At 34.8% G+C, this 27,787-nt stretch overlaps 1 protein-coding gene across 6 annotated transcripts in view; it reads left to right on the top strand.

Annotated features, from left to right (window-relative positions):
• tpk1 (thiamin pyrophosphokinase 1) overlaps positions 1 to 27,787 on the top strand; it is a 78,496-nt gene that overhangs the window by 1,558 nt on the left and 49,151 nt on the right. For 3 of the 6 annotated variants that reach the window (XM_058765062.1, XM_058765063.1, XM_058765064.1), the window contains exons 2-4: positions 2,367 to 2,437; positions 7,593 to 7,667; positions 19,359 to 19,428. In XM_058765062.1, the coding sequence (XP_058621045.1) occupies positions 2,398 to 2,437; positions 7,593 to 7,667; positions 19,359 to 19,428 (185 nt within the window). In that variant the 5' untranslated portion in view covers positions 2,367 to 2,397. Of the gene's footprint in view, positions 1 to 2,052; positions 2,130 to 2,366; positions 2,438 to 7,592; positions 7,668 to 19,358; positions 19,429 to 27,787 lie in introns of those variants that run through there. The other 3 variants (XM_058765066.1, XM_058765065.1, XM_058765061.1) reach the window with 2 other exon arrangements.

Genomic DNA, 27,787 nt, shown 5'->3' with positions numbered 1-27,787 from the left:
GGTAGAGTTGTGGGGCTTTTGCAGCTGATTTTGAAGCTGGTAAGCTCTAGCCCCCATTCAATTGCATTGGAAAAAAATTACCAGATTGATTACCAGATCAAACCATCTCTAGTGTTCCATCTCTTTGTGTTCCTCTGAAGAAATTAAGTCATACAGGTTAGAAACAGCATGAGGGTAAATAAATAATGACAAAATAATACAATGAATAATAAGGGTGCACTGCTCCTATAAAGGAAAATCTGTTGAAAATGTTCTCACTCACAGGCATATGTAATTGAATTTGTTTCTAAATCAGAACAAATTTGGAGAAATTTAGCATTACATCACTTGCTCACCAATGGATCCTCTGCAGTGAATGGGTGCCGTCAGAATGAGAGTCCAAATAGCTGATAAAAACATCACAACAAGCAATACATAATCAGCATGACGATTAGTCTATCAATAAATGTCCATTCTTGGAGCAAGTGATGTAATGCTAAATTACAAGAAATCTGTTTCCGAGGAAGAAACAAACTCCTCTATGTCTTGGATGGCCTGAGGGTGAGTAAATGTTTATTTTTAGTGAACTATTACAAGGCCGAGCTGCTTGAGTTTGTGAGTTTCTGGTGCAATCTGTTTTTGGCAGCACTCTACTTTCATCAATAGTGTTGTGGTTGTCAGGTTGGATTAGACCCTTTTAGTTGCTATGTTGATCCATTTTGGCAGAGTGTTAGGGATACACCTCTCTACCTGCATTGATCTGTTGCTCTCAGCAGGATTGATCCAAGTAATGACATTTTGCACTGTCTGTTAAATTAATAAATATATATTTATATTGCATATAATGCTCAAAGTGGTGTCCTCTCAACCATTGCTGTCATAAACAGCCAGGATGAGATATCTGTTTCAGAACTAAATCAACAATCAATGAAATTCTTTTTTATGGTTTTGAAGCTTGAAGCTTTTTAGTTTATGGTTTAAATGACATTTGTCAAAACTTCAGCTGTTCTCTTATGGAAAAAGAAGTATATTTTTAAAAGAGTAGGCCTAGTTATTACAGAAAGAACTGAATGTGATGTTTTGGACTCTCATGTTAATTGTAATGAGTTTTAAAATGAAAATTAAATGAAAATGCATTTTAGTTAATTATATTATTATTATTATTAAATGCAATCAGTTGAATTTCGAGTGCTTATTTGACCGAATAAAGCACTTAAATACCTTTACATGTAATTTCATAATTCTGTGTCTTTGAAATATGGTTAAAGAGTCCTGACAAATTAAACAAAATTAAATAAAATTTTACTACTCTATTGAAACTTGTAAGTCATATATTTAAATATATTTCTAATTACACAATTAAATATATTTCTAATTGTAATAATGAAGTTGTAATTTAGTACATGTGCTTTAGTATGATAGCTAACTCATCCAAAAAAATTACTTCTTTAACGCATGACAAAAGATTATTAAACATTATGCAATGTACTTTAAAGTAAAACTTTTAATTTGACATTATTACAAAGTGCACTTTTTTAAAGTGTCTTTAAGTGCACTTAACTGGTCTTTTATTGCATTAATACACTGCAAATTTTTAGTTCATTCAGAAATTAATTTAAAATTTTATGAATAATTACAAAGAATCAGCAAGTAACACTGAATTAAACCTAATTTTGAAGTAGAAAGACTGAAATAACATTTTTCGTAGAGACTTGGCAGATATTATTATTATCATTGAATCATTCACTCAAGAGATTCATTCATAAACACTGAATTATTCAGTAACAAAACACCACTACTAATGTGAATTGCTAGGAGATGTGCAATGATTGATCTTGTTCTGACTTTTTTTTTTTGTACTATTTCCAGTGACCAAGCAAAAATACAAAAGGAACTGCTAATATTGTGTCAAAAATGTATTAACTTTTGTTTATTGAACTGTTGTATATAAGCAACATCACACTCGCAAATGTGTGCTGTTGTCTTCTTTTCTTAAGTGGGAACCTGGGAGGACCTTGGGATGAAAAAGCTGAGTAAGAGTAGGACTGGAGACCCTAAAGTAAACTAGTTACATATTACACGGGCAGAGCATAGATAAGCCTTGTAGGAAAAGTGTGTTCACAGGACAAAGAGTTCACATAGACAAGGTGGTGAGTGATCTGATCTTAATAGCTGAGAAGTTTTTCCATTTCTGATTTTTGTCATGTATTTTAAACACTTTAAATGGTTTATAGTGTTTCAGTTTTCAGCACATCTCTTTATCTGTCATTTTGAAAGATGTTGTTTTGATTAGAACATCTAATTTGTCAGATATTCACTCTACAGAAACAAAGCCTTTTTATGCTGTCTTTTAATATTGTATGTTTTTTCTTTATTTTCCTCTACAGTTGATGAATCCAGCTTATTATAAACAAGACCATGGATGAATTCGCTCCATTAGATTGCCTTTTGCCTTCAGGTATTTATTCATTTTAAACTCATTTAAAAGTCTGAATACATTTATTCTCGCCCATGCATGCATTTACACTTTGTCCTGAAGAACGTAAACATAGTTAATAAATGTATCACAGTGCAACACAGTTACACTTCAAATGCTTTAAATTGGCCACTTTGCATGTTCACAGTTATTATAAGGTGCTATATGTCTTATACATTCCAACCGCTTTTGAATGAAAATCTTTTATTTTCAGTGTTTTTAATTCACCACAGCTAAGAATAAGATTTTTAAGTAAATGAAATGGTTTCCTATGTCCATCATTTCTGTATTTCTTATGCACCTCCACAGTGTTTATTCAGGTGTAATTATTTTTTTAATCATTTACTCGGTTTGCACAGATGAGACTACACCAATACAGGCATATTGATGATTCCAAATGTCTGTTTTGCATATTTTATCACACAACGTGATTTTCTGGGTGCATTTTTATTAGATCTCTACATATAGTATTAGCTCTATTAATATATTAACTTAAAAGTTTGCTGTTTACTTAAGCAAAAAAACAGGAACTATTAAAACCAGATTAACACACTACTTTATTTCAAAGGTCAGGCAATGCTGGCTCTGGTTGTTTAGTATTTTGTTTTTTAACAGGATGGTAGAAGCAATTTGGAAATCAGCTAATGAGCCCAGTCAAGTTTACTTTCTGCAGAAATGGATAACAGCCCCCCCATGCAATAACTGGACAAAAAAGACCCATTTTTAAGAATCTGAGAGCAGTCTACAGCGAAATAATAGATGTGTTCTGGAGGAATTTTTTTTTTTTACTCAAAATTCTATCCCTGTCTGGGTAGGTGCCCCATAAATACATGACCAGAAAGTAAGTAATCAGGCTCTAATGATTGGCCAAGAATTGCAGCCATGCTTTCAATGTGTCTGAGATTGCCTGTGGTCATTACTGTAATGAATGCATTCTCAACGACTAACATATCAACTTTTGTCCTGCTGTTAGCTTCCCTGCAAATTTTCACCTGTTAGGTCGTAAAGAAGGTTCACAAGCTAACCACTAAACGCCTGTATACCATTTTTGCTCTTTATTTCACTGCAAAACCTGTGTCTTATTCACAGACTGCAAAACAAACCGTTTAACCAGACATAAAATTTATTTCAAAGCCATCCTCACTGTAGTTAGAACAACTTTTGGAAATGTAAAGAGCATTTATATTTTCAGTTTAAGTTTTAGTAATATTATGTGATTGTCATTTGTTTTTTTAATTAATAATAAATTATACTAAACTCTAAAAAATGCTGGATTAAATACAACTCAGCGCTGGGTAAAATATGGGCTAACCCAGCGACTGGGTTGTTTTACTGCCCAGAAGGTTGGGTTAAACATTTAACCCAACTGTTGGTTGAAAACATCCCAGCATGTGTTCTGTCCAATATTTGCTCAGCACTGGGTTGTATTTAACCCAGAATTGTTTAGAGTGTCAGTGCTCATTTTATTTTTTAATAATTCTATTTATTTTTAATTTATATGTATTTAAATTTTGGATGTAGTTATTTGTTTTAAGTTAAACTTTTTCATTTAATATTTATATTTTATAACTATTAGATGAAACAACGACACTCCAGTAGTGACGTACGGAAGCCCTAAGAGGCCAGGCATTGTTATATGTAATAATGTAATGTATAGTGTAATGTAATAATTATATTTAATGATTATTTCACCATGATTGCAAAATCATAACCTTTTTTTTTTTTTTCAAGATCTCAACTTAAAACTGCAGTCCGTAACATTATGGGGTTAAAAATGATCCGAAATCAATATTTGAGCAAGTACATAACCAGCCAGTGTTCAAAACTATCGCCTTACTTTAGCCCGATTCACAACGGTTAGCTTATAATAATGTTTTCTAATTTGAGTTGTACGGGTAGGTTTTCGCAGGAAATTCGAGCATGGCACTGCATCATTACGTCACGTCTGTAACCTTAAAGAAATTGTCCCGGCTACTAGGCTATAATGTGAGGATGCTGCAGGTGGCAGCTCATTTATAGCCTTTTCTCACAGCAGCTAGAATAATTAAATGTATCATTTTGATGGCGGATTGTAATCCAGAAAGGATTATGTGTTTATGAAACACATGTGAATTAAATTAAATTATATTCCAGTTTTAAATGTGCTTCTGATTACAGATAGCCTGGGATTACACAAGATTTGTATTTTAAAGACAACCAGTTCGAAGGGAGCATAATTTGCTTTTTGGGTTAAAATAATTTCTTAATATGAAATTCGAATGGCATGACAATTGGAGATTAGACTGTACAGAAATTGAAATCTACACGCTAATACTATACTCATAGTCACGCAATGCTGATGTTGTTAACATTAATAATTTGAGAATAAAGTATAACAGTAATAATAATTTGCATGGTTTGATGTGTTATGAGCTAGCCGATCGTTAGATTTAATTAACATTGGTAGCACGATTTATTGTATTGCTTTTTTCTTCAGTTGGTCAGAACAAACGTGGCAGACTTGTTACTTACTTGTTCAGATGGCAATATACGGTGAAAATTCTTATTTGGGTCATATATTCCAAGACGTAGGCTAGAATCTGTGATTCCTAAGTACAGTATCCACATCAGTGCGGTGACTGACAGACTGACACACATACTCCTCAAAACATTAGATTCATCCGCGCTGGAGCCGTGCCAGAGCACAACCCCACACACAGAAGATAATTCCACACAGAGCTGCAATTCCAGGTTTTCAAACAGAGATGGCGACAAAGAGGCAAAACTTACGGACTGCAGCTTTAAAAGTTGTTTTTCTCGCTTCTAATGTAGAGCTTTACTGTAAAACTAGGGTTAGTGTACTTGCTGTACTTAAGTTTTATACCGTTTTCCCATAAGGTCCACATGCTCAAGAGATTTCAAGACAAAAGACTCATGAGAACAAAAATACCTTGGAATAGATGGACTCATGTGACCTTACGCTTCTCTGAAATGTTCTATATAGCCCTTCAGTAAAATGAAGACTGAAGACATGGCCCACATTTTTGACCTAGTCCAAAAATACGCCATTCTCAATTCTCATGTCTCAGCATGTGCTTCCAATCCTTCAATTCATACATATTCAATACATTTATATTTAATAGAAGGCTGTTTTGAATGAGAAATTGCATTTCATGTCCTATTCATTCCAATTTGTGAACTAATCAAACCCAGCTTGTTTATGTGTTGAATTGCAAATTTGTTGTATCCTAATGAACAGCAAGCTCTCAGCTAATTTGGTATATGATAATTTCTGTATATTTCAATTGATAATTCCCAAAGAAAATATTCAAATGTGGAAAATGTCCTTGGTGCTCTGCTAAAAGTGTGTGCTGTCAAAAATGTAATTTACCAGAAGAGGAGATCTGAAATGTGAAAAACCAATGTGGTATAACTGTTGCAAAATACAGATGTTGTTTCTTCATGGAGCTGTCTAACTTTTGCCTCTGCCAATGGTGTTGCGATAGCTCTCATTCATTTATACACTCTGTTCGCACTTCAGGACCTTGATATTAACTCGTTCTGTTCTGCAAGATGTGTTCTGTTCACAGCTGCGTCAGAATGTGATTTATTCGGAGAGAGTTTTGACACGTACACTTTATACTCCACTCATTACATTTGCTCAACCTGTGATGTTGGTTATTCTTTTTTTTAACCATGTGCACAAAAAAAATCAATGCATTAACGCTGCTGTATGTCCCTAATGCTGCCAGCATTTATTAGCCATGTAGAGATTTTGGGATGTTGTTCAATTGTAGCACTGTGCTGAACAGAGAAGCATCTGATTAGCTTCATGTTAAAATAACTATAATTAAAAATGTGTGAGCAGCTTGGCTCTGGAATGTATTGCAAGTAAATGTGTGAATCCATGCATTTGGGACTGTTTTGAGCTCTGAGATGCCTTACAGAACATTATCTTCAAATATTAAAAACACTAAATTATAGAGTAATCGCATTTAGTTTTCTCCCATAGAGTGTTTCAGGCTGCATAGTTGGATCAGTATGTGACAGAAAGTAACTTCCATCTTCTTTGTTGGAACTGTGGCCTAGTGGTTAGACACACATGCGCACATTGAGCTTTGGTACTCAAGTGGGAGATACCACCTTTTTTCCCTTTATGTATTGTACTGCCTCCAAAATCGTTTTATTTATATACAAATATAATAACATTAGGGTATGTCTCTAACAAAACAGAAATAGGAATCTTTTGCACCAAAAAAAATGAAGTGAAAGATTTTTTCATAACATTTAAGCACCCCATTTCTCATCTTTTATTTATTTGATTGATTGATTGATTGCTTTATTCATTCATTCAAATAAGAAAGATTTTTAAAGAATGTTTCATAACCTTTAAGCACCCCATTTCTCATTACTGCATTCGTTCACTCATTCACTCATTCATTCATTCATCCAAATAAGAGAGATTTTTAAATAATTTTTTATAACATTTAAGCATCCCATTTCTCATTTACTGTCATCCATCCATCCATCCATCAATTCAAATAAAAAATATATTTGAAAGATTTTTAAATAATTATTTTCTATTTATTTCTCATTTCTTTCTTTCTTTCTCTCTTTCTCATTCATTCATTCATTTGTCCAAGTAAATAAATAAATAAATAAGTAAATAAAATTGAAATTGTATATTTCTGTTTATATATTGGGAGATTATACATTATGGTAAACTTTTTTTTTTTTTTTGGAATGTTCTTTACTAATTATAGTTGATTTTCTGTAGTATTACCAAGAATAAAAGTGATCTTCTACATCTAATATATTAAATAATATCTGTAAAGCTGAAATTGCCTTTTGCAGTTTGCTTTACATTGTTACACATAAAGTACATCTAGCAGTTGTGGAAAAACCATCAGAATTTGTGTTTAGGCAATTACCAAGGGCATTAAGCTCCATTATCTCAGTTATTACTCTTGCTGTTTTCATTAGCTGCTTCTATTTAGAGCTGTATCTCACCAGATGAAACCAAATATTACAATGTGTTTCTCTCAGTTTCACACTGTAAATGGGAGGACTGAGACTAGATCATAACCACAGGATGCTGTTGAAATATAGCTGCCCATTAATGTTCACTTTCTGTGTGTTTCTTCTGTTCTTTCACCAGGAAAACAGAGGATTTGCTTGGTTATCCTAAATCAGCCGATAGACGAGCGGTACTTCCATGTGTTGTGGAGTAAAGGTATTGATTTTGTGATGAATATCACACATCGGCCTATGATTTGATGCTTGTCTGTACTTGTCTGGCTTGCTTGTGCTGTAGGGAATGGTGACATACCTGGCACAAAACTATCTGGAAAAGGTCGGACAGGCCTAATTGGTGATATATAGGGCCACTGTATGCTATAAAGCCCCTATAACCCATAATGCATTAGTCATCCTTTCGATTCCCCACTGGATGAGCTATGATTACATAACTCTTCTGTTTTATGTTTGTCTTTATAGTGCTGTGTGCTTTCAAGTACCTTTATTTGTTGATCCCAACCAGTTTTCAATTGCAGCCTGAATAACAGCACTTGTAGAATTGTAGATCATGATTAGTTAAAGGTTGTGTCTCAAATGATGCAATGTGCTACACTCCACGCAGTCAGGACCATGATTGTCACTGTGCACCAGTGTTGTTATTGTTAACTAAAATGAAAACTATTAAAAATCATTTTTGTTATTTGAAATGAAATTGAAATAATATAAAAATAACTATTCAATCTTAAAGGAACTTTAAAAAATTTAAATGAGAAATGTTGGCAACTAACTGAATTAAATAAAAATGCAAGCAAAATAAAAAATATTAAAAAACAAAAGCTAAATGAAAATGAAAATGACAAAAACAAGGAAATTAGCAAAACTTCAAATAAAATAAAAAAAAAATAGAGAGAGAGAGCAGAAATACTTTAACACTACAGTATATGTAAAAATACTAAAATAACAATGCATAAGAAGGTTCAGTGATATTTTTTAATTGATTATTCAAATTCATTTTATATAATCTTTTTTTTTTTTAGATAATTCATTACATCAGACATTACATTAGTGAGGCAGACGAGTAAATAATTTAAAAACATTAATTTTTTTTCTTCTATCTAAGGTTTGGGGGCATGATTAATTGCATTAATTTTCCTATTGCATTATGTTTTCATAATTAATTGGACTAAATTTGTGCATTAATTTGATTGCCCTAGTTTCTTTCTTTGCAGGAGTTTTAGGGCTATCAAAGCTCTTTCAGCAGTGCAATGCAATCCAAGTCAAGAAAATGCCTTTTTATTCATTTTATGCATTTTTTCTGTTTAATGTAGACTCTTCCCTTCAAACTTTATTTTTATGCAGCGAAAGTTTGTCAACTATATTGCACTAGCTTTTGTTGCTTTCCGAAGTTGGATCTTATTTAAAAACTCTTGATCATGTAATTCCTCTGCCCTTGCATCAGCGATACTGTGCATTTTTCATGCGGCTTTGCTCTGGAGGCAAAGCAGGTGGGCGACGAGTGTGTTGCTGGGAGCAGGGTGAACATATCCAGATGGTTTTCCTTGAGGGACCGGAGCAGGGCGCTCCACCCCTCCTCCAGTGAGCCTCAGAAGTGCAGTCCTATGGGCCCGTGGCGCCACCAGTGCTCTGTAGGACTAGATGATCAAAGACGGCTCTTTGCAGATACCAACACATTTTTGGATGCTTTTCAAAAGTCCCTCCAAAAGTTCACTTCTTTCTTATTCCAGTTGTGTGATTAGTACTGAATTTAAAACTGCAAACGCTTTGTGCGTCTCAACCACTGAGGAAGTGACTTACTAGTGGGTTAGAAAATACATGCTTTAGGCCTTAAACAATAGCTGCCGTGCTTGATTTGAAACTAACAAACACAAGGCTGCAAGAAACGGAAATGCAGTTTGTTCATTATGTTGTGGTTTGGTACCTGTGTGTCATCATTTTTAATGCTTCTGCGTCAGATTAAATATGGCAGCTACTCTCATTGGGTCTATTTCTGTTTTGTACACTACTGTTCAAAAGTTTGGGGTTGGTGAGCTTAAAACATAGCTACATTTGTTTTAGAAACAAAATACAGTAAAAACAGTAATAAAAGTAACTGTTTTCTGTTTTAATATATTTATTTTTTTATTTATTCCTGCGATAGCAAAGCTGAATGTATTGCATACTATTATTGTGGAAACCGTGACACATTTTTTTCTGGATTTTTTTGATGAATAGAAAAAAAAACTGTATTTATTTGCAATAGAAATCTTATGTAACATTATAAATGTCTTTGCTGTCACTTTTGATCAATTTAATGCATCCTTGCTGAATAAAAGTATTAATTTCCTTTAAAAAAATAAAATCTTACTGACCAAACAGTTTTTGAACACTAATGTATGTGAAACCACAAATTTTCCCTCCAGTATAAAATGTTTATTTTACGTGTCCAACTCCAATTTTCTTTTTAAGTGTGAACAGTTGCAAATTTTACAAACCATTCAAAAACCACATAAATCGTATTTAAATCGAAATGTTTTGCACTGCGTCTGTCTGATTTTTTTACGTTTATATTTTTATTGAGCTGTCTTCTAGATGCACTCATTTTCAGTCGTTTTTTCATTATATAGCGAACTATGTGGCATTCACTTTGTAGTGAATATGAATGAGTGTACAAGTCAGCAGTTTTGGATATGCCGTAGTGTGTAAAATGTCACTTACGTTGTCTTGTGCACCTTATTAGTTCAGAATTGTGGGAAAAGGACATGAGCAGAGGCAAAACATCCACACTTACACTCTTAGTTGTTGTGTGAAAAAGTCTCTTGGCAACATTCTAGTGATATTCATCATATCTGACAATAACCGCACTGTCATAAACTGATTTCTTTACTTCCAAAATGACAGAGTGGACAGTCAGTCTTAAAGATTGAATTTGAAAACAAAATCGTATTTGTGGAAGCCATAATCACCTCCTGTAAGCTGCTCTTCTCCACCTTTCTCATTGGTATTTATTGAAGGAAATGCTTCAAATGTCCTGCTTTGATAAAAGCTTGATGCATTGAAGAATTGACATTGCCAGAGAAATCAGATACACTATAGTATACAATTTCTTTCTTCTGTCCAGAAACCTTTCTTCCAAATATTGTGGTGTGTGGAGTAGTTATCCCTCACTCTTTGTTGAAAAGTTTGAAAGGGCCATTTTTGTTTGACAGTTTGTTTTACAATACAGCAATAGCAGTGTTTTGGCAGGGCTTTTTTCTTTATTTCTTTTTGAGGCCAGTGGATGGATTGTGGGTTTGGGTCGCTTCATGGTCTTAATAGTGATTTAAAGTTTTGTGGCTTTCAGTCCATATCTGATATCATTGAGACTGTCTGTCTGCTACTACTAAACATTTAGCATTTAGAAGAAAATTGACAGTAACTTGACAGTGAATACATTTATAATGTTACACAAGATTCCTCTTTTTTTTAATTCTGTTCTTTTTTCTTTCTATTCATTGAAGAATCCTGGAAAAAAATTATCATCGTTTCCACAAAAATATTAAGCAGCACAACTTTTTACAAAATTAATAATAATTAGAAATGTTTCTTGAGGAGCAAATCAGCATATTAGAATGATTTCTTCAAAAATAATATGACACTGAAAACTGGAGTAATGATGCTGAAAATTCAGCTTTGCCATCACAGGAATAAATGTAGCCTTGGTGATCATAAGAGACTTAAGAAAAAAAAAAAATAGCAAAAATATTGATTACTCATCTTGTACTCCACACTTTTGTCAAATCAAATGCTCTCTAGGATGACAAATAACAACGCTATCTCAAAACCAATTCGTACGTATTTTATGAGGTAGCTAATTCTTACGAATTTGTGTGACCTCGCTCGTACAAATCATTTTTCTAGACCCCAGTGACAGGTAGGTTTAGGGGGCAGGGTTAGGAGTAGCTCATTCATATGAATTGGGGAACATGTAAAATACATACGATTTAGCAAAAATCATACGAATTCGTATGAGGTCATTCAAATTTGTACGAATTAGCCACCTCGTAAAATATGTACGAATTGCCATGAGATCAGGTTGGAAATAACACCACCTGCAAATGACGTCAAGTAGCAAATAATATAGCTTACTGGCAGTTAAAAAAAAAAAAAAAACATCCCACCCAGACTTCCCGTTTCCTCCTGTAGACCTAAATGAAAAGTTTTGCACCCGTTCTCACTCTCAACTCTTTTGAGGATAAAGAAACCATCTTAAAAGGTGAACTAACCTTCCATTTTGCTTGTTGACCACTCGTCCCTCTTTGATTTACAGAGGGCACAGGCTTCACTTCACTTCCACTGCCAAAAGACATTAAATCAGCGACAGCAAAGTCTGCCTCATCAATATTTGTCCCCCATAAAACACCGGCAGAGTAGCAAAAGTTCATGACAGGAAGAGGAAGCACCACTGGTGGATTATGAAGTGTTTATTTACAAGGTTATCTGTCCTGCACCAGGGCTTCGGTGAAAGAGCATTCACAAATGATTTACCCTCTCCAGCATCTCAGGCCGTCGTAACGCTGCCTCACCACAAGTGAGAATGTTTGGTGGTTTACTATTGGAGGACCCACCACAAACTCTTGTAAAGCTTTTCAGTAGTTAAAACTTCAGTAGTTAAAGCATTTTATAGATTCAGTTCATTTTGATTGGAAGACTCACTGATTTGTTGTTCATTAACAGTATGAACAAAAGCCAAAGGTGATGCTCCTTAAAATCAAAGTCTTGAAAAACAGATTGCGTGATCTTGCAGCTGTAATTGAACCCACAGTTTAGATATTCATAGCACATTTAGAATTGAAGGCAGTTTAAGTGCTGTCGATTCTCAAGATTCATGGCTATGGATGTTATACTATTGCCTATTCTGCTCTGCATGTGGTTAAGTCTTCATTTTATTGAAGTCTTCATATTAATATATTTGCCTGGTGTCGAAATAATGAGTCATTTGCATTCAACCCGGTGCTTTTAAGTCTTGCTCCTAGCTGGAGTTCTCGGCTGCACTGAATTACGCCCTGTTTTCCGGTTAGAGATGTAGCACGCTGTTTACTTTGATGGGATCTTTACAGAAAAGCTTCTTTGATTCACCTCCCGAGACTGCTTTGAAAATGCCAGTGTAATCACCCTATGAACAAATGATGATGTCTTTGCCAGACCAATTGTGCTGTCTGGGAACTAATGAATGACTGGCCTGGATGCATCATCATGAGACATTATTATAGAACTGAAGAGCAAATGATTGTATGGTTTACTTGTCTTTGTAAGTATATCCTATCTGGGTCATTACTGACAGACGTCAACTGCACCATTGTAAAGAACCTTATAAAATGTGTTTTATTGCTTTTTGAATAAATATTTTAAAAAGTGATAATTATACAACAAACCACTCTTAAATAATCTTAAAAACACTAAGCTTGTTGCCCGAGGCACTGATTTAACACAGTAATTTGGAATGATTATTTTAATAAATGAGCCATATCACAATGTCTTAAAGGGAGAGTTCAACCAAAAATTTTAATTCTGTCATTAATTACTCACCCTCATGTTGTTCCAAACCCATAACACTTTCGTTCATCTTCTGAACAAAAACTAAGACATTTTTGATGAAATCTGAGAGCTTTTTGACCCTGAATAGAAAGCAAGGGAACTACATTGTTTTAGGCCCAGAAAGGTAGTAAGGACGTCGTTACAATAGTCCATGTGACATTTTTGGTTCAACCTTAATTTTACGACGCAATGAGAATACTGTTTGTGTGCAAAGACAACAAAAACAATGACTTATTCAACAATTTCTCTTCTGTGTCAGTCTTTGCCATGGTTTGATTAATAATGCGGTAACCAATATGTAATGTGTGTGTGTGTGTGTGTGTGTGTGTGTGTGTGCGTGCGTGCAATTTAATATGAAAATATATTTTATAGTTCTTGCAAATAAATAAATAAATTTGGTCATATTTTATTTTAAGGTTCAATTCTCGTTATTAACAAACCATTAACTACGAATTTTGCCTCAATAAACTCCTAATTTGCTGCTCATAACTAACTAATTAATAGTTAGTAAGGGAGTTGTTAAGTTTAGGTATTGTGTAGGATTAGGGATGTAGAATGTGGTCATGCAGAATGTGTTTTATAAGCACTAAGAAACAGCCAATATGTTAATAATAGGCATGCTAATAAGTAACTATTAAAGGCTTAGTTCACCCAAAAATGAAAATTAGCCTGTGTTTTACTCACCCCCGAAGCAACCTAGGTGTATGTGACTTTCTTCTTACAGACGAATCCAATCGGAGTTATATTAAAAATTGTCCTGGCCCCTCTAAGCCTTACAATGGGAATAAGCGGGTGTTTGTTGACAACAGTTCAGAAGACGTGAAATAAAGTGCGTGTATCCATAATAAAACGTCCCTCATACGGCTCCGGGGGGTGAATAAAGGCCTCCTGTCAGAGGATTTCGATAAGCCAAGAGGAGACTGGTTTTCCTTTGCTAAAGTAAGGAAACTTTGTTTCCTTTGCTCCTGCATTTCTCAGAGGCACGCGCACGACGCCTACGTCCTACGTCATCCGCCTGGACGGCTACGACAGTCAACGGAAGTGAGAAAAAAGTGTTTATTATGTTTGAAATATGGATATTTATTAGGGGTGGGAATCACCAGAGGCCCCACAATACGATATTATCACGATACTTGTGTCACGATACAATTTTATTGCGATTTTAAACATATTGCGATATTCTGCAATATTTGATTTATTACCTTTTTCCAACTTCAAATTATGTCCCCAAAGGAAATCTTTGGCAACATCTGTTTTAACTAAAAAGAAACATTTCTCAGTTCAATTTAAAAATGTATTTATTTTTTTTGTTTGTTTTTGTATAACATATCTTTGAGTTTTTACAAAGTTTTCCAAAAAACACAACATCCTTCCCCACAACTTACCCCAGACAGGTTAAAAAAAATAAAAATAGATAAACAACAAATAACAAATACCATACATTACTTACATTCCATAACTTCAGACATCTAAAGCATCTTCAATATCTCCATTTTTAGTAGTCCAAAAAGTCCAAAAACCTCCCAGATATAAAAAAATTCAGAGGGTTTCTTTCTTATTACATACAGTAGTGTGAAAAAGTGTTGGCCCCCTTCCTGATTTTTTATTTTTTTGCATGTTCACACTTTAATGTTTCAGATCATCAAACAAATTTAAATATTAATCAAAGATAACACAAGTAAACACAACATGCAGTTTTTAAATGAAGTTTTTTATTATGAAGGGAAAACAAAATCCAAACCCACATGGCCCTGTGTGAAAAAGTGCTTGCCCCCTAAACCTAATAACTGGTTGGGCCAGCCTTAGCAGCAACAACTGCAATCAAGAGTTTGCGATAACTGGCAATGAGTCTGTTACAGCGCTGTGGAGGAATTTTGGCCCACTCTTCTTTGCAGAATTGTTGTAATTCAGCCATATTGGAGGGTTTTCGAGCATTAACCGCCTTTTTAAGGTCATGCCACAGCATCTCAATAGGATTCAGGTCAGGACTTTGACTAGGCCACTCCAAAGTCTTCATTTTGTTTTTCTTCAGCCATTCAGAGGTGGGCTTGCTGGTGTGTTTTAGATCATTGTCCTGCTGCAGAACCCGAGTTTGCTTCAGCTTGAGGTCACGAACAGATGGCCAGACATTCTCCTTCAGGATTTTCTGATAGAGTGCAGAATTCATGGTTCCATCAATTATGGCAAGTCATCCAGGTTCTGAAGCTGCAAAGCAGCCTCAGACCATCATACTACCACCACCATGTTTGACTGTTGGTATGATGTTCTTTTTATGAAATGCTGTGTTGGTTTTACGCCAGATGTAACGGGACACACACCTTCCAAAAAGTTGCATCAGTCCACAGAATATTTGCCCAAAAGTCTTGGGGATAATCAAGATATTTTTTGGCAAATGTGAGACGAGCTGTTTATGAATTTCTTAAGATCGCGGAATGATGTGTTGCTCTTTAAACATGCTTTACTTTGTCAGACAGGTTCTATTTAAGTGATTTCTTGATTCAACAGGTCTGGCAGTAATCAGGCCTGGGTTTGGCTAGTGAAATTTAACTCAGCTTTCTAAAATAATGTGGTTAATCACAGTTCTTTCATGATTTAATAGGAGGGGGCAAGCACTTTTTCACACAGGGCCATGTGGGTTTGGATTTTGTTTTCCCTTCATAATAAAAAACTTCATTTAAAAACTGCATGTTGTGTTTACTTGTGTTATCTTTGATTAATATTTAAATTTGTTTGATGATCTGAAACATTAAAGTGCGACAAACATGCAAAAAAAATTTAAATTAGGAAGGGGGCCAACACTTTTTCACACCACTGTATGTAAGTTTTTCAAGAGCCAAACATGTTATTAGGTTTTTCAGCCATAGTCCAATGGAACAACGTCTTTCTTGTAATAGACACAAATTCACCAACTTTCTTTCTTTAGTGGACAAAGAGCAATCAGCTTCATACATACTCAATACACATAATACAGGACTTAGAGGAATTGGAGAGGAAGTAATTTGAGAAACATATTGAGTCACCCCAACCCAAAACTTCTGCACCTCCTCACATTCCCACACACAATGGAAAAATGTACCTTGAAGCTTATTACATTTAAAACACAGATCAGGAATATTAGGGTTAAATTTATTTAATCTTACAGGGATTATATAAATTCTCATTACCCAATTATATTGTAAGAGTCTCAACCGAGAGTTCAGAGTTTGTGCATTTAAACAAATTTTATTCCAGTCATCTAATGAAATATTCATATTTATATCTTGGATCCATGCTTGTCTTTTATTTTCAGAGCTTTCTTTGTGATTTTCTCTTAGTATGTTTTATAATTGGGTAATCCGTCCTTTAATGGAGCAATATTGCAATGTGAATGTTTCCAAAATGGGATTGTCAAGCAGACAAACTGACTAACACTTTCATGAAAACCTGTCATAAATGTTGTATGCACTTGGCAAACTATTAATTATTAATTAATTGTATGTATTAAAGTCTAATGTAGTCCACCTTAATTAAACCGGTAATCCGGTATGCACTACTACAGGTATTTTGAACAATGTAACTTGAACGTGTACAAGAAAGTTGTTCAGACCCTTCAGCAATTGGGGCAATTTGAAAATAAATTACTGTTAAATTTAAAATAAATAAAACATAGCCTTACATCCAATTTAAATGCGGAAGGGGCTTTCCTGATAACTTTCCTCGATGCCGCCATCTTTTTTATTTCACTAACTTACTGCATGCTGAAGGTGACCCAGCTGACCTCACCAGAAAAAAACTCAACATCAACATCTAGTGGATTGTAAAGAAATTGATTTTATTATTCTACCAAATAGTATAATAAAAGATCGCGATACTATGCTGTCGATTTTTTTTTTTCCCCCACCCCTAATATTTACTACGGATGATCACACTTTATTTCACATCTTCGGAACTGTTGACAACAAACACCCGCTTATCCCCATTGTAAGGCTTGGAGGCGCCAGGACAATTTTTAATATAATTCTGATTGGATTCGTATGAAAGAAGAAAGTCACATACACCTAGGATGCTTCGAGGGTGAGTAAAACACAGGCTAATTTTCATTTTTGGGTGAACTAACCCTTTAATAGTGAAAATTGGTCCCTATACTAAAGTGTTACCATAAATTTATGAAGGAATTTGCCTTAAATTCATTTAGGGGCTTTTCTCTGGATTGATAGACCGACAGATAGACTGATGGATAGATGGATGGATGGATGGATGGATGGAATGTGTTTGAAATTTTTCAAGGGTTGTCAACTGTCGATTTGAAGCATTAATTTGGCTTTTTTTCATGTGATTGATTGATCTGTAATTGACATCAATCAGTCATTGACCACAGAATAGCTTTTAGACTGCATATAAATAACACCATATAGGTTAGTGTAGAGTCTAAGACATTGTTTAGAAGTCTAGACCAGTGGGAGAACAGACAGCAAAGGCAACAAGTCTTGTATGTCATCCAGAGCAAGATGACCCTTGCAAGCAGTCACAAAGTGTATTATCACACATTTTCAAGAGTGCAGAATCTCATTCAGTCATTGAAGGTGCCATTTAAATTGAAAGTGAATGTTCTTGTGTTATTTACAGGTGCTTCCACCCCCTCCTGTCACCAAGCGGAGAAAAAGTAGTGATAATTAATCTGTACAGGTGTTTAACTGTTTAAAATGTTTACCTGGATCCTCCTCGTACTTTCACCTTAAAAAAGTTGTTTTTAACAGTAAGCCTAAAGCCATCATGTCCATTAGGATCGCAGCAGTGTCTTGCAAACACATTCCATTATTCATGAGGCATATGATGCAATTCTCTTCCCTTGATTCTTTGGCCATGAACCAACTGTGCTGACAAGATTACGTTCGTCTTGACATGATCTTTGTGACGATTCCTCACTCTTATAAGCGTAACAGAAAATCATCTTTGTTTCATGCAGCCGTGAAAATATTCCCTCCCTTTTTCACGGAATGTATTATAAAACATAAAAGTCACCTCTGTTTGTTTATAAATGTGGTACCATTGGGTTTTTGTGGTTTTAAATAATAGGATTGCAGGCTTATAAACAAGCTACTTGATAAATGGAGGAAGGAAAGTCTTCAAAGGAAAAAAAGCCGTCACTCTCACAGCACCTGGTTTAAAATAACTCATTTATTCAGTGAAAATGTTTTAAATTCCTGTTTTGTTACTTCTTGCTATTGTCTAGAGAGTGAATCCCACATCTGTGTGCTTTAGTTCATCAGCTACAAAAAGTCAGGAGCACTTTCTCTGAACTTCTGCTCATGTTAAACTTCAAAGTCAGCGGGATTATCATTTTAATGTCACTTTTAGATGTTATTTTTTGTACATTTCTAACTGAGCATATGCCGCTATATCTTTCCCAGATTTGTCAGCCTGCACTGAATTAAAAAACTGAAATCAAATCTCAAGTAACACTTTACTTGAAGTCTGTTTATATAGCACTTTATAAATGTTGCCATAATGCTTTATGCACATTTTCATGCATTGTATTTCATGCATATACTGTATATTATATATTATATAATACAAAATCTCATATTTATTGCTGAATAAATATATATGCATTTTATTTTTCCATAATTTTAGGGAGTTATTTATTTGTTTTTTATTTATTTAATACATATAAAGTTTATTATGTTTTTATATTTACTATTTGAATTGTATATAATATTTGTTATTTTATAATAATACTAAATATGATATATATTGAAAAATAAATATTTATTTTTATATAAATATATGTACTGCAGTATTAATAATATAATTTATGTGTGTGTGTGTGTACATATGAAAGTTTTAGAATTTCATATCTTTTTTTTAATAAGTGGAATTCCTAAAGACATCATTATATGATATAGCACATGTAGTATTACACATAGTGCTGATCAAGATTCATTATGTAGATTTGACTGTCATATCCCTTGTCAAAACCAGTGGCCTGTTTAACTGGATTTAACTTCCCATTGGCCTTACCTTGAAAATGACAAGGCTCACCATGCTTATCAGAATCGATGATGATCCTGACAGGACAGACTGACCTTCATCCTGAAATGATTAGTGCTTTCGCAAAAGGCACAAGGGAGCCATTACTGTCAGCCAGGCCATGATCTAGAATAATCTATTTGTTTTCATTTCAGCATGTCAGCAGTTACCGAGATGGGCTCTGAAATGGCTTCAAACGTATAGCCGTATAATGTGATTTCAATGATATTTATCTCTTCACTCATCTTTACGTGGAGATCTGAGTTGTAATGAAGCCGATCAAGGATTCATCTAAGCACATCCTGTTTCTCTTCTGCCATTTCAGCCAAGATCCGCGCATGTGCAGACGGAGGTGCCAATCATCTGTACCGGCTCACGGAGGGTCGTCGCGAGAGGTGAGAACCTTATTTTGGTTCCCATCACGATTGACTCGGAGGGCAGAGATGGATCGGGAGATGTCAAGGTTCTGGTGTCATTGCACATGTTCATTCTCAGAATGGCTGGACTTGTAGGAGGCCTCAGGAGTATCCCGCTTGCCAGAGTGCTTTCAGAGGACTTAACTCCTAATCCATCACCTTTTGTCAGTGCCTGACAGGCCAGATTCATCTCCAGGCCTCTAAATTGGGTACTTCTCTCCCCTCCAGAGCGGTTTACAATTGTTTTCTTTTGTTTGGGTGGCTTTTTGTTCTACAACCTAAAAATAACGCTGAGTCTCAGACTCTCCAAGCACCGAAATCACAACTGAGTGATGGGGCTTAACACATACTGGTGCATTTAAAATGAACATTCTGTCATTACTTACTCACCCTCATGGCATTCCAAATTCCTATGTTGTTATTTTGGCACCTACAAATCCTTTTTTTTAAAAACCCAGACACTATTAAACACAGTTCATATGACTTGTATGCTTCTGAAGCTATATGATAGCTTTGTGTGGTGAACACACTGAAATTAGTTGTACAGACTAATATGCTAATATAGTATTTTGATACTTTTAGTGCATTTACATTTGGAAAGCTCATGAATTTTGTGACAATGTTTGTCTTTTGTTAAAGGAATATTCCAGGTTTAATACAACTTAAGCTCAATTGACAGCATGTGGTATAATGTAGATGAAAAAATAATAATAATAATTATTATTATTATTATTATTATTATTATTATTATGATTTTCACTTATCCCTTGTTTAATTTGCAGAAATTGAGATTACGATGTACATTTACTGTAGTGAATGGGACCAGTTTTGGGGATTTGAAAACAAATATTTGAGATTTATAATTGTTGTTTTTATTGGCATTTGGCTTTATGTTTTCCTGGCAACAAAGTTGTTTGCACAGAGAACAAAAAATGTATTGTACAGAGAAAACGCTTAGTGTTTTTTTGTTTTTTTCACAATAAAATCGTTAATATGCATATGGGTTATTTATACTTTTGAAACATTTAGTATTTTATTGTTTACAGATTGGCCCTATTCACTAGTATTGTAAATTCACAAATTAAAATTATGCCATCATTTACTCACGCTTAAGTTGTTCTGAACCTGTAAGAGTTTCTTTCTTTACTAGAACATAAAAGAAAATATTTTGAAGAATGTTGGTAACCAAATAGTCGCTGGTAGCCATTGACTTCCATGGTTTTGTTACCAGCATTCTTTAAAATATCTTCTTTTTGGGTGAACCATCCCTTTAATTAATTAACGTTAGGAACTTTAAACTTAAAATTTTAAGGCAACCAGCTTCAGCAGATTTGTGAGTTTTCTCAACTTGTCGTTTTAAGTTTATACAACAAAAATTTGAGAATCTCCCACAAAAATAAGTTGAGCAAACTCACAAATCTGCTGAAGCTGGGTTGCCTTTAAAATTTTAAGTTGGCTCAACAATTTTTTTTTTTTTACAGTGCAAAATCAAATGGTACATTAATAATCTTCATAATCGCATTGTTTCAGATTACCGCAAATTTTTGTTTAAGAAACGTCACTGTCTTTTTATGGCATCACAATGATTGTTAATATCCTTTAATTACTGAAAACTCTTTAAATCTGAAATGAACAAGCATGATATTGTTGTTAAGAAGCTTGAGCCAGTAAAATGACATTTTATGGATTTAAATAGGATTGAAAACACAGCAAATGAGAAGATAAAATAGATATATATTAAACCACGTACAATAGACTGAGCTGCTGCTTCAAAACAGCTGGTTTATTGTGACGGCAGGCATATTTAAGAGAGTGAGAATGCCTTCGTAGGGAGCTAATGATCCATTCAGCGCTCTGCTAGTAAAGTATGTTTCGACTGCGATCGTCAGAAGCTTGTTGTTTTGAGCTTATCAGCTTGCAGCAGCACTGCCAAAGACACCTCAAAGGACGTTCCAAAAAATAAACAATATCTTTTGAATGCACACATACAGCAGGCCCTGTTCCATGTCACATCCATCAATTCTCTTGTACCTGTCATTGCTTTACTCTGTATGCTTTTGTTGTCATCTGTAGATTTCATTCAGAGCTGCCAGAAGAGAGTATGGAAGCCTTCTCCAGACAGTTAGCCATATGCGGTGTCATTAGGGAATATCTACTTGCTGGAAATTAATTGGGTCTGAGCAACAAGCAAAATATTCCATATTTGGAAATGAATATCATCAACAGATGCAGTGCTTTTATGGTTCTCCTTAGATGAAATGAAGGAATTCACGTTTTTAAGGAAATAAAGGGGATTGTCCAGGCCAAAATAACATTTCTGTTATCTACTTTTCCTCATGTTATTCCATAACTATATAAATAATTCAAATCTTTTCAATGAATTGGTTGATTCAGTTCACAAAACTGGTCTTAATAATTTAGATTTGTTGAATGATTTGGTCAATTTTATTAAAAAAAAAAAAAAGGTCTAAATGATTCAAATCTTTTGAATTAATTGCTTTATTCTTTATCTATAGTTTATAAAAGTGGTTTGCTTGATTCAGATGTTTGTAATTAATCAGTTGATCTCTCAACGCTGATCTGAAAAATTAGAATATTTTGAACAGATTTTTTGATTCAGTTCAATGATTTAGATCTATTAATTGCTTGATTTAGTTCACAAAAACTGAATGATTCTTAAGCAAATCAGTTGATCCAGTCCATAAAACTGGTTTGAATGATTCAGATATTTTTCGGTTGATCCGGTTCACAAAACATGGTCAGTGATTTGTCCATTAATAGAACTGATTCAGTTGTCAAGTTTAACTCACTGACTCAATGATCATTCGCCAGTGTTACCGACTCACTGGAATAGAGGAATATCAATGAACAACAACTTAAAATGTGATCTGTTTCTCACACGAGAGATATCATATGACCAGAAGACTTGAAATGTGGCACATAAGTCATTTGAAACACTAATGTGGTACTTTTACGATTCGTCTTTGTCATTTTAGACCTTGATCATTCCAGTCCTCGTTTTCTTTCATTATCTTGACATGAGCATGCATAAATGATGACAGATTTTTAGTTTTTGTGTGAACTATCCCTTTAATTGAAAATTGTTGAGTTGACCAAAACCTACAATGTGTATCTAATGATACTTGCAAATCAGGCTGCACATTGTGGCATCTGGTTGTTGTTTTATGGTCATTTGTTTGCAAAAGCTGATTGGTTTAGACCAGCGACTGCACATTCCCAGAAGTCTTTTTGATGCAGGACCGGAACACATTTCATATGTCTGGCAGACCTCTGGCCTTGCCTAATTACATGCATCCACAGTGATTATTCATTTTTAATCTTCCTGTGCAAACAGGAGCTGACAGGGAGAGAAATCTTCAGAGGAGCTGGTGCCCAGATCAAGACATATCCTGTTATTATCTCACAGTGCCTTAAATGTAATTACCGCATTGACCTTTCCCAGCACTTTGATTAGTTTAGAAAGCTCAGCTTTATTTGAACTGAAGCAGTGAACACGCTATTGCTTGGAGCTCATGAAACATACTATGCATTATTCTGCCATTTGCAGATGGTATCGGCCATTATTATAGAACAGGTTTCTAGTCTCAGACTGCCTGGATTATCAACACTGATTGCTCTCTGGGTAATCTTCCAATGTTCAGATTCTTATTAACTGTTAGATTAGTATATAAAACTGCTACTGTCAGAGAGAGAGAGACAAGTGAGAGCTTCTTGCTTTGGCTTTCATAACTTTCATATATTATATTACATTACATTACATTATATTACTATTCAAAAGTTTGGGGTCAGTCAGATTTTTTTTTTTTTCTAAAATAAATTAATACTTTTATTCAGCAATAATGCATTAAATTGATAAAAAGCAACAGTAAAGACAGTTACATTCTTAAAAAGATTCTTTTTGTACCATTTTTCTGTTGTTTTCAACTTTAAATTCATCAAAGTATCTGAAAAATGTATCGCACTGACCAGATAATATTAAGCACCTCAACTGTTTTCAGCATTGAACAGAAATGAGCATATTATAATGATTTCTGAAAGATTATGTGACACTGGATTAATGCCTGATGAGAATAGCCATCACAGGAATAAATTACATTTTAAATTGTTTTCGAATAGAAAATGGTTCAATTTTAAATGATTAAATTCATTTAAAACAAATAAATGCAGTCTGGGTGTAAGAGACTTCTATATTATTAAGAGACCTACATATTATTACATTGACAATGAACCCTAATGAAATCACAGTAGCAGGTTTCAAATGATGCATTTGCATCATAAAATATGAATTTATACAGTGAATGTTAAAGCTGTAAAGTCTTTTCAGACAGTAGTTTATTATTTCACACCATATCTAAAAGCAACCATACTGTGCACTTTTATAACATTTTATTATCCTCTTATAGTTCACTTGTAATGTTAGTAATTTAGGCTTTTTGCAGCTGTAATTTACAACTACAGAACTGTTTTATAGTTAAATCGTGGTTTTTTTAATGTTCCTTTAAGACTTCTATGTGTAAATGATTTCTATAATGATTGGCTAGTCTGTCCACATATGAAATAAGTAATAATGCTTAAAAAGTTTCTAAAAACCACATGAAATGCGCAGTTGTTAAGGTTGTATAATCAGGGACTTGTGACATCATTACCGCAACTATGCATATGTAGCAGGGAAGTGAAGTATGCATATTCGGACGCAGAGTACGTCATCTATTGTCGCACAGTAATGTACAGTACTCCAGCTCGGTGTGTGTTGTGCGGGTGTAGTTATTCTGAAGTACTTGTGTGACCTTTGCTGATTATGAAGGAGTCGAAAATGAACTCTGAGGCATAATCAAAAGCTGATCGTCTGTTCAGATGATCCACTCAGGAGGGGCGGCTTTATGATTTCACCAGACTGTCTGTAATGAAGCAACAGCTGAAGAGGTCTCTTGATATTCTGAGGGGTGTGTGAAACTGCCAGGCATAAAGCAGGCGATCTGTTATTTAAGTCCTGAGTGGGCTTATTGACGTAAAAAAAAATAGAGCGAAATTTGTGCTGCGCAAAATGAAGCCAATATGAAGCTCCCCTGTTGATGAACAGTCACATCGTTTATTAGCAAAGAGAGGCTGCATCAAAATACAAGACATTTAAGGATTTGCTTGTAGTTTTGTTCTTGAATGTCACTTGGGAGCCCAATTTTCACCTCCCCACATTCTCACTGATGTTATTTTAGAGTGTGTAACAAGGAAAAAACAAGAAAGCCGGAGCGATAACTGTGATCTCGTCTGTCTGTCTTACCTCTTTGGGCTGTGACAAAATGAATGAAGCATCTGATGCGACAGGGTGTCTGGTCTCCGGCTCTCCCATTGGCTTTGGTCTTGACCTTCTGGAATTACTTCAATTCTTAATTCTGATTTTCTCCATGCCAGTCTAAATCGAGTTCTTTTCCAACGACGTATAGTCCCTGCATTACGATTAACTTTAAGTGACACTTTAATTTGAATGTAAAAGAGGTGTATTTTGCCTCCAATTTGAGCTCCACGGTGGGAAGGAGCTGTTTTGCTGATAAAATGTCAAAAGGAAAGGTTTCATTTAGCTTCACCTTAATGTGGCCGCAGAACTGTCACTGCTGAGGGTTATTTATGGTTTCCTGTTTAACTGGGAGTCTGTTGGAGAGGACACAACGGGAAACTTAAAAACCATTTGTTGCTTTGAATTGCTTTTTCTCACACATTGAACCCTGGATCAAAGCCAGAAGTGTTTTAGATGATCCATAGGGGCGCAAATTATGGCAAAACCCGAATTCCGGAAATGTTGGGACTTTTTTTAAATTTGAATAAAATGAAAACTAAAAGAATTTCAAATCACATGAGCCAATATTTTATTCACAATAAAACATAGATAACATAACAAATGTTTAAACTGAGAAATTTTACAATTTTATGCACAAAATGAGCTCATTTCAAATTTAATGCCTGCTACAGGTCTCAAAATAGTTGGGACGGGGGCATGTTTACCATGGTGTAGAATCTCCTCTTCTTTTCAAAACAGTTTGAAGACGTCTGGGCATCGAGGTTATGAGTTTCTGGAGTTTTGTGTTGGAATTTGGTCCAATTATTTCCTGATATAGGTTTCCAGCTGCTGAAGAGTTCGTGGTCATCTTTGATGTGTTTTTCGTTTAATGATGCACCAAATGTTCTCTATAGGTGAAAGATCTGGACTGCAGGCAGGCCAATTCAGCACCCGGACTCCTCTACTATGAAGCCATGCTGTTGTAATAGCTGCAGTATGTGGTTTTGCATTGTCCTGCTGAAATACACAAGGCCTTCCCTGAAATAGACATCATCTGGAGGGGAGCATATGTTGCTCTAAAACCTTTATATACCTTTCAGCATTCATAGTGCCTTCCAAAACATGCAAGCTGCCTATACCGTATGCACTTATGCACCCCTATACCATCAGAGATGCTGGCTTTTGAACTGAACGCTGATAACACGCTAGAAGTTCTCCCTCCTCTTTAGCCCGGAGGACACAGCATCTGTGATTTCCAACAAGAATGCAAAAGACCACAGGAATCCAACAAAGGTCTTCGGCTTTGTCCCTTATGCACAGAGATTTCTCCAGTTCCCTGAATCTTTTGATGATGTTATGCACTGTAGATGATGAGATTTGCAAAGCCTTTGCAATTTGATGTTGAGGAACGTTGTTTTTAAAGTATTCCACAATCTTTTTATGCACTCTTTCATAGATTGGAGAGCCTCTGCCCATCTTTACTTCTGAGAGACTCTGCCTCTCTAAGACATCCCTTTTATAGCTAATCATGTTACAGACCTGATGTCAATTAACTTAATTAGTTGCTAGATGTTCTCCCAGCTGAATCTTTTCAAAATGTCTTGCTTTTTCAGCCCTTTGTTGCTCCCGTGCCAACTTTTTTGAGACCTGTAGCAGGCATCAAATTTGAAATGAGCTCATTTAGTGGAGAAAAGTGTAAAAGTTCTCTATGTTCTATTGTGAATAAAGTATTGGCTCATGTGATTTGAAAGTCTTTTAGTTTTCATTTTATTCAAATTTAAAAAACGTCCCAACATTTCCGGAATTCGGGTTGTATATAACGATGTTTAATCTTAACATGATATAATATGCTTAATCACTTGTGGATCTACATTTCACAGTTCTATTAATGGTTTTCGTTGTTCGTTTTTCCACTGTTACAGACAGAATACAGTACTAAAATACTCTGACAGAGTTTCATGAGCTATTTAGTGACGGCACAACAGTGCATTCTTTTAAATGGATTAAAAAATGTTTTACTCTGACCAATGTATGTGAACAATGTACTCTGTTTCCCGAACAAAAGACTCTTGTGAGTCAGTTCTTTTTAGTGAATCAAACAGACACTGTCAGTGCAAGCAGTGTAGTCCAGTTTCCAAATAAATGACTCTAAAAAGCGACTTTTTAGTGTATCAGATAGAACATGACCAGTATAGTCTGATTTCTGAACTAATGGCTCTTTTCCACCTATTTTAAATGAACATACGATGTGACCAGTGTAGTCTGATTCCCAAACTAATGACTCTTGTGAGTCAGTACTTTTTAGGGAATCGAACAGATACATTACAACCAGTGTAGTTCAATTACTAAACAAATGACTCTTGGGAGTCAGATCTTTTTACACTGTAAAAAAAACAAACAAGTTGAGCGAACTTTAAAAAAAAAAATGTTTACCAGCTTCAGAAGATTTTTGAGTTTGCTCAACTCATTTTTGTGGGAGATTCTCACATTTTTGTTGTATAAACTTAAAAGGACAAGTTGAGAAAACTCAAAAATCTGCTGAAGCTGGTTGCCTTAAAATTTTAAGTTGGCTCAACTTTTTTATTTTTACAGTGTAGTGAATCAAATAAAAAGGCAACCAGTCTAATCTATTTCCTGAACAAATTACTCTTGTGAGTGTGTTCTTTTTGGTGAATCAAACAGATACTGCACAACCAGTGTAGGCCAATTCCCAGATGAATGACTCTTGTGAGTCACCTCTTTTTAAGTATCAAAAAGATACAGTACAACCTGTGTAGTTCAAATCCTAAACAAATGACTTTTCTGAGTCAGATCTTTTTAGTGAATCAAAAAACAAACAAAAAAGCATCCAGCTCTAGTCTAATTCCTTAACAAATTTCTCTTGTGAGTGTGTTCCTTTTGGTGACTCCAGCAGATACTGCACAACCAATGAATTCCAAATCCCAGATGAATGACTCTTGTGAGTGAGTTTTTTTTAGTGAATCAAAAAGATACATGGCGACCAGTGTACTCTGATTCCTGAACAAATGACTCTTGTGAGTCAGT

Source organism: Onychostoma macrolepis, chromosome 24, assembly GCF_012432095.1.
Source record: "Onychostoma macrolepis isolate SWU-2019 chromosome 24, ASM1243209v1, whole genome shotgun sequence".
In the NCBI taxonomy this organism is placed as follows: domain Eukaryota; kingdom Metazoa; phylum Chordata; class Actinopteri; order Cypriniformes; family Cyprinidae; genus Onychostoma; species Onychostoma macrolepis.
The sequence above is the reverse complement of the archived record's forward strand: the minus strand, read 5'-3'. Positions and strand labels throughout refer to the sequence as shown.